Source organism: Mandrillus leucophaeus, unplaced genomic scaffold (assembly GCF_000951045.1).
Source record: "Mandrillus leucophaeus isolate KB7577 unplaced genomic scaffold, Mleu.le_1.0 Scaffold74, whole genome shotgun sequence".
Taxonomy (NCBI): Eukaryota; Metazoa; Chordata; class Mammalia; order Primates; family Cercopithecidae; genus Mandrillus; species Mandrillus leucophaeus.
The window spans coordinates 3162396-3170072 of record NW_012108030.1 but is presented as its reverse complement, the minus strand read 5'-3'; the positions used below and the strand labels follow the sequence as shown (position 1 = coordinate 3170072).

At 57.6% G+C, this 7677-nt stretch overlaps 1 protein-coding gene across 1 annotated transcript; it reads right to left on the bottom strand.

Annotated features, from left to right (window-relative positions):
- Window positions 1–1129: 1129 nt before the first annotated feature.
- On the bottom strand, window positions 1130–6206 carry RRAS (related RAS viral (r-ras) oncogene homolog). The gene is made up of 6 exons (XM_011966032.1): window positions 6015–6206; window positions 2878–2965; window positions 2659–2761; window positions 2455–2563; window positions 1572–1690; window positions 1130–1498 (listed from the first exon to the last, which is right to left on the bottom strand). Exons 1-6 carry the CDS (start codon window positions 6165–6167, stop codon window positions 1414–1416), a joined length of 657 nt encoding a protein of 218 aa, XP_011821422.1. The 5' UTR covers window positions 6168–6206; the 3' UTR covers window positions 1130–1413.
- Between the last annotated feature and the right edge of the window lie 1471 nt (window positions 6207–7677).

Here is a 7677-nt window from a genome sequence, read left to right as displayed (position 1 = left end):
TTTTTGTATTTTTAGTAGAGATGGGGCTTCACCTTGTTAGACAGGATGGTCTCGATCTCCTGACCTTGTGATCCGTCCGTCTCGACTTCCCAAAGTGCTGGGATTACAGGCGTGCGCCACCGCGCCTGGCCGTAGTTTTTGTTTTTTTGAGACAGCCTTTCTGTCGCCCAGGCTGGAGTGCAGTGGCATCACCTTGGCTCACTGTAATTTTTGTCTCCCAGGCTCAAGCGATCCTCCTACCTCAGCCTCCTGAGTAGCTGGGACTACAGGCACGTGCCACCACGCCCAGCTAATTTTTGTATTTTTGGTAGAGATAGGGGTCTCACTTTGTTGCCCAGGCTGGTCTCGAACTCCCGAGAGTTCGCCCTCCTCGCCCTCCTCAGCCTCCCAAAATGCTGGGATTGCAGGCATAACCCACTGCAACCAGCCAAATTTTATTTAATTTTAATTTAGATAGCCACATGTAGCTTCTGCCTACCATATTGAAGAGCACATTCTGTAACTTTCTAGGAAAAAAAATTCCTTCAACAGATGTTCAAAGTTTATCCCAAGAAAATACTCATCAGGTCAAGAGATTGAGACCATCCTGGCTAACACGGTAAAACCCCACCTCTACTAAAAATACAAAAAAATTTAGCTGGGAGTGATGGCCTGCACCTGTAGTCCCAGCTACTCAGGAGGCTGAAGCAGGAGAATCGTTTGAACCCAGGAGGCGGAGGTTGCAGTGAACTGAGATTGCGCCACTGCACTCTAACCTGGCCACAGGCTAGAAAAAAACAAAAACAAAAACAAACAGAAAAGGGTAGAATCGCCCTGTTGAAGGGAAAGTGGGGGTCCAGGCACTTGGTTCTGCTTTTTAAATTCTTCTGCTCCTCCCCAAGCAATAGGTTCTAGATCTGAGGGTTCTAGGTGGAGGGAGGCTTTAGAACATGTGTGCCCTGAATTCATTCACCTTCCCAGAGTTCATTCCCCCACCGTTTTTTTTTAAGAGATGGTCTCGCTATGCTGCCCAGGCTGGTCGAAAAGTCCTGGACTCGAGCGATCCTCCCGCATCGGCCTCCCAAAGTGCTGCGATTACAGGAGTGAGCCACAGTGCCCAACCCTCATTACCTCTTTAGAAAGCACCTCCTGACGTTGGCAGTGACGTTTATTATTCTGGGGGATGGGAGTTATATACAGCAGTGACCCGGAGCCCCTCACCCCCACCAGGCTTAGGTGGGGACAGGAGGTGTTGGCGGAAGGCACACAGTGGCAGTAGCCCAGAAGAGGCCAGGAAGTAAGGGTGGGCATGTGATGTGTCCTGGGAGACCCAGATGAGGAAACTGAGGCTCAGTGAGGGCCTCAGGTCACACAGCAAGGTGTGAAGGCAGCTGGTCCCGAGAGCTTGTGCTGGTTGCTTCTCTCTTGCCTGGGCTACAGGAGGACGCAGGGGCAGCCCCCGCCCTTCTTCCTGGGGGCACTGGGAGGGCTGGGTGGGAGCTCTTGTTCCTGGTATTTCCTGTGGGAAAAGGCCAGTGAGGTTGGAGTGGAAGTGCTGGGGACAAGGACGACGGGAAGGGGACTCGGCTCACCGGACAGCCCGCACCAGCTGCTCAAAAGCCTCGTCCACGTTGAGACGCAGTTTGGCCGAGGCCTCAAAGTAGGCCACGTGGTGGGAGGCGCCGAAGGCAGATGCTTCTGATCGGGGGACCTGGGGGTGCGGGGGACACGGAGGAGTCAGGTCCCTGCACTCAGGGTGACCGCAGCTGGAGAGACAGACAGGCAGGCTGGATGCTCTAGGAGAGGTGACCCACTGTGAGAACTCAAAGAGGAAGAGTTCCTGAGAGATTATGGAGGGAGATGCCGCAGGGGCTTGGTGTCCTCTAAGTGAGGGATGGGGGCGGGCTTCGTGGACACTTGCCCTGCTGTGCCTTAGATAACCAGGAGTGGGCAGGCCGGGAAGTCAGGGTGTTCCCGGCAGAGGCCAGCAGAGCCCCAGAGGCTGGAAATCCCCAAAACCTTCGCCAAATGGATGAGTTCTGTGTGGAAATCGTTGTGGGGGAAGTGTTGGGAGCAGGGAAAGGAGGGGCGCAACTGTGCGGGGCATCTGGCACCTGGGGAGGAACTGGGGAGCCATGGAGGGGCCGGCCATGAGCAGGGGAGGTGCTGGGGCTGGTGGGAGGTTGGCTGGAAGGGAGGAACGCGAGGAAGGGGCAAAGAGAGCTGGCGGATGGGGGTGAATGTCCTTTGTTCCATCCTGCAGCCTCTCCTGAGGACACCTGCGTGCTAGGCCCTCTGCTCGGTGATGCTTGGGACCCCAAAGGTCCGGTTTGGGGGTAACCCATCTAGGTGAGCTGTGTGACAGCGGCAGTCGCAGGACTGCAGGAACAGAGGAGGATGCTGACGGGGGACAGGTGTGCTGAAAAGAGCCTCCCAGGCTGAGATGGGGTCCCCACAAAGAGGGGTGTCCCGAACCTGGCGCTGTGCCTCCAGATCCGCCTTGTTCCCGACCAACACAACGGGGAAGTCATCGCGGTCCTTGACCCGGAGAATCTGCGTGAAGAGCTTGCCCACCTCGTTGAAACTGCGAGTGAAGCCAGAGGCATGAGATCCAGCCAGCTGCGGAGCCCAGGTCCTCCCCACACCACCCACTGCTCCGCCACTGGCAACCCCTGTCACCTCTGCCGGTCGTTAATGGCAAACACCAGCAGGAAGCCATGGCCGGCACGCATGTACTGCTCTCTCATGGCCCCGAACTCCTCCTGGCCCGCAGTGTCCAGGACTGCAGAGACAGGGAGAGGGGCCATTGTGGGGACCAGGCTCCCCCCGGTCACCCCCAAGAGCCCTCAGCCCCCGCTGACACCACCCCCATCCATTATCCATCCCCGCCGCCCTCACTGTCCAGCCGGGCCGGGATCCCATCCACACTGCAGATCTTCGTGTAGGAGTCCTCAATAGTGGGGTCGTAGTCAGACACGAAGTAGGACTGGCAGGATAGGGAGAGGATAGTTATTGCAGTGCCCCGGCAGACAGGACGAAGCCCTGCCCCTGGGATGCCTCTCTCAGTCTCTGTCCCTGTCTCTCTAAATGTCTGTCCCCATTGCTGGGTCTCTGCCCCCTTTCTCTGGGTCTGTGTTCCCTCTGTCTCTCTGAGTCTTTTTTTTTCTTTTTTTTCCGACGGAGTCTCGCTCTGTCGCCCAGGCTGGAGTGCAGTGGCGCAATCTGGGCTCACTGCAAGCTCCGCCTCCCGGGTTCATGCCATTCTTCTTCCTCAGCCTCCCGAGTAGCTGGGACTACAGGCACCTGCCACCACGCCTGGCTAATTTTTTCTATTTTTGAGTAGACATGGGGTTTCACTGTGTTAGCCAGGATGGTCTCGATCTGCTGACCTTGTGATCCACCCGCCTCGGCCTCCCAAAGTGCTGGGATTACAGGTGTGAGCCACTGCGCCCTGCCTTTTTTTTTTTTTGAGACAGAGTTTCGCTCTTGTAGCCCAGGCTGGAGTGCAATGGCACGATCTCGGCTCACTGCAACCTCCACCTCCCGGGTTCAAGCGATTCTCCTGCCTCAGCCTGCCAAGTAGCTGGGATTACAGGCATGCGCCACCATGCCCGGCTCATTTTGTAGTTTTAGTAGAGATGTGTTGGTCAGGCTGGTCTCGAACTCCTGACCTCAGGGGATCCGCCCTCCTGGGCCTCCCAAAATGCTGGGATTACTGGCGTGAGCCACCGCACCCCGCCCTGTCCTTCTCTCTCTCTAAATGTCTGTCCCTGTTGCTGGGTCTCTGCCCCTTTTTCTCTGGGTCTCTGTCCCCTGTGTCTCTATGAGTCTCTATTTCCCTCTCTCTGGGTCTCTGTCCCCTTCTTTTTGGGTAGCTGCTCCCCTGCCCCCCTTTCCCTGCCTCCCATCAGTCTTCTCTCTGAGTCACTCCTGGTCCTCTCTTTCTGGTATAAGGTATATATCCCACATCATGATTACATCCTAGCTGTGTGACACTGAACAAATCACTTCCCCTCTCTGAGCCTCAGTTCCTCAGTTTCTTCATTTGAAAAAGGAGGCTAAGAACAGCACTACACTTCATCCAGCACCGGCGAGATTCAGAGCAAATCCCTGTTAAATATTGAATGTATCGGTTATCGGAGGCGTTATTGTCCAGACTGCCTGTTTATATCTCTCCCCGCTCTTCTGCCTCCTCCCTCTCTTCTTCCTTCTCCCCCGTCCCCTCCTCCTGCTCAGGCGGCCTCCAGCGTCTCCTCCCAGGGGAAGGTCCCGGTTCCAATCCGGCTGCGGAGAGGCTGCCCCACCCTCGGGCCCCGGCCCCTCCCTTCCTGCCTGGGTCCTGCCCGCTGCCAGCCCGGCCTTAGGCCAGCTCTGGGACTGCCTCTGGGTGCAAGGGGCCCAGGGCTGGGGCCTTTCTCTACACAAGAAGGGCTCCCTCCCAGGCCCTTGCTGGGGTCTTTTGGTGGGGGTGGGTTGGAGGTGTCCTGGGGCCCTAGGGCCTCTGTAGTAGCATCTCAGGCGGAGGCACTTTTCTAGGATTTCTTTGAAGCAGGGAGGACCTCCCTCAGGAATGGGGAGGAGGTTTCCTGGGTAGGGGTGGAGTTTCAGGAAAGAAGGGGTGATTTGGAGGCTAGGGATCTGAATACTCCATCGGTCAGTTAGAGGGGTGCTTGATGAGGGCTTGTCCTGGAGGGAGGCTATAAGGACCAGGCCCTGGGAGGGATTGTGGCTCTGGAGGTAGTTAGGGGCGTGACCTCAGAGCACAGCCTGAGAAGCTCAGGGCTGAGAACTGGGGGCCAGCCCCGAGGTGGCGCAGGGGGTTATAGTATATACAGTCTTAGAAACACTGAGTTCATTTATGGGGTCAGAGAGACTCCCAAGGAGTAGGTCTTTCTGGGGGTGCCAAGAATCTGGGGGCTTCTTCCTTGGAGATTATTTGAGAGCTATCCAGGGTTTCTGAGAGGGGCTCAGGGAGTTGCAGTGGAGAAAGCACGGGATGGAGGAGGGGCTGGTTTTCCTTGGGGGCGGGGTGGGAGAGTGGAGGTTTGGGTCTTGAGGAATGGGGGATTGTCAGGACTTGGGGTCTTGGGAGATTTCTGGAATGGCCAAGGGGCAGGATCTCTTTTTAAATCTCGGGTTGGAGAGCAGGACTGTCTTAGGGCTGGGTAGTCCCAGAAGAGTCTCAGGGCCAGGGTCTGTGTAGAATTTCTAGATTCTGGGGGCGGTCATGGAAGGGGCTAAGACTCGAACGTGGGGACGGGCAAGGTAGCTCACGCCAGTAATCCTAGCACTTTGGGAGGCCAAGGCAGGCCGATCACGAGGTCAGGAGTTCGAGACCAGTCTGGCTAATATGGTGAAACCCCGTCTCTACTAAAAAATACAAAAATTAGCCAGGCGTGGTGGCACGCGCCTGTAGTTCCAGCTACTCGGGAGGCTGAGGCACGAGAATTGCTTGAACCCAGGAGGCAGAGGTTGTAGTGAGCCAAGATCGTGCCACTGCACTCCAGCCTGGGGGACAGAGCGAGACTCCGTCTCGGAAAAAAAAAAAAAAAAAAATCGAATGTGGGGGAATCTCAAAGGTGTTGGGCACTGGCGTTCTCCCAGGAAGGTTCTCAATGGCTTAGAGGGGAAGTTGGGGACTGGGATTTGGGGGAGATAGGGCTCAGGGTGGTGGAAGTTGGCACCGAGGGCGTGGTGGGGGGGCCTGGGAGTGCTTAGGGTCCGAATGGGGTGAGTGTTCTATATTTAGCATGCTCCCAGGAGGTGCTCAAAGCCAGGTCAGCAGGTAAGCGGGGTCTGGGGCACTGGGGAGGGAATGGTGGGTCTCAGGATGCGAGTGCAGAAGGAAGGCTCCCCCGTGCAGGGGATGGAGGCTCTCCAAGAGTTTAGGTTACAATCTGTGGGGATCTTTTAAGATTAGAGGGCCTTATAGGAGGGTCTCAGTGACGGGTCAAGGGGGAAAAGGGGTCTCGGGGGTCCCCCCAAGGGCTCAGTTCTGGGTCCCAGGGACACCCTCCCGGGTGAGGGCCCACTACCTGGATGAACTGGATGGTCAGCGCGCTCTTGCCCACGCCGCCGCCGCCCACGACCACCAGCTTGTGTGTCTCGCTGGGCGGGGGGTCCCCGGGCCCAGGTCCCCCGCCCCGGGGCCGCCCCCGCCCTGTCCCGGACGCCGCCCCGCTGCTCATGTCGCCACCGCTGCTGCTGCCTTCGCTACCGCCTGCGGGGGAGCCGGGCGGGACCCGGGGGGGCGGGCTACGCTAATGAGGTTACTGCATAATCATGAGCTCTGGCGAGGAAGGCTCGCGTCTCGGCACACTTAAGGAGGGGGACGGGCCAAAGAAAGGGAGGAGCTATGTTAATAAGGGAAAGGGAACGGGGTTCGCTGCGAAGGGGAATTCCGAATGAGGCGGGGCGATGCTAATGAGAGACCTGTGCTCGCCCTGAGCGGCGCCACGCGCTCTCAGCGGGAGGGCGGTCTGTGGGCGTGGCTATGCTAATATAAATTTATTCTTTCAGCAGACGGGGTGGGAAGCTCGTCAGGGGAGGGGATATGCAAATAGGGACCCCTGTGACACTGCTGCTTGGGGCACGGTCTCTGAGGCCTTAGTATGGTAGGCGGGGCTCGTCGACTCGCGCGCGCGGCCGTATATAGGGCGCTCCGAAGCAGCAGCAGGTTTTGAGGAGAAGCTCCACCTCCCTCCTGGGATCCTAGCCAAGCTTTCGACCCGGGCGTCTGGGTTAGAGTCTAGAGTCTCCGCCTGCTAAGGGACCCAGGCTTCCGGTTCCCGCTGTCCCGGCCAAGCGGAAGACAGACTGGGAGGAGAGTGGGGCCCTACAGGGGGACAGCGGGGTAATGGGGCAGGGAGGGGCCGTGAGATCACTGCATTCCTAATCCATGAGCCAGCTCGCCCAAGTTGGGATGCCTGGGTCATGAAGAGCCTGGGGCCAGGATTTCTGGGTCTTGAAAGAGGAGGAAGCCGAGGGCCCAGACTCCTGGGTCCCTAGGAGAAAATGGGCTGGAGATGTGGACTCCTGGGTCCTGGGGAGGAGGGTGTCAGGGAGGAAGGCGTCTGGGGTCCTTAGTTCGGTAAAGGAGGGAGCCGGGGACCTGGACTCTTAGTTCCAGGGGTTGGAGAGGCTGGGGACCCAGGATTCTGGGTCTGAGTGAGGCCACTGGGTGGGGGGGACCCGAATTCGTATGTGAGAGCTTGAGACCAGGACTAGTCTGGGAGACCTGCTCTTGGGTCCGAGGAAGGAAGAATCAGACTCCTGAGTCCAAGGGAAGAGGGAAATAGGAGTCTGGACTCTGCTCTGAGTAAGAGGATTCGGAATTCAGACTTCTCTGTACTGAATGAGGCGGCTATGGGGTCGGGCTTCTGGGTTCTAAGTTTATTTTTATTTATTTATTTTTGAGATGGAGTTTCCTTCTTGTAGCCCATGCTGGAGTGCAATGGCGCAATCTCGGCTCATTGCAACCTCCGCCTCCCGGGTTCAAGCGATTCTCCTACCTCAGCCTCCCGAGTAGCTGGGATTACAGGCGTTAGCCACCACGCCCGGCTAATTTTTGTATTTTTAGTAGAGACTGGGTTTCACCATGTTGGTCAGGCTGGTCTTGAACTCCTGACCTCAGGTGATCCGCCTGCCTCGGCCTCCCAAAGTGCTGGGATTACAGGCGTGAGCCACCGCGCCCGGCCT

Bases quoted from the DNA above. Each gene is read 5' to 3' on its own strand.
- RRAS (XM_011966032.1), bottom strand. From the start codon at position 6,167: ATGAGCAGCGGGGCGGCGTCCGGGACAGGGCGGGGGCGGCCCCGGGGC. The intron at 2,564-2,658 runs GTGACAGGGGTT...CTTCACTCGCAG, and splicing joins GCCATTAACGACCGGCAGAG to TTTCAACGAGGTGGGCAAGC. The intron at 1,499-1,571 runs GTGAGCCGAGTC...CTTTTCCCACAG, and splicing joins CAGCTGGTGCGGGCTGTCCG to GAAATACCAGGAACAAGAGC.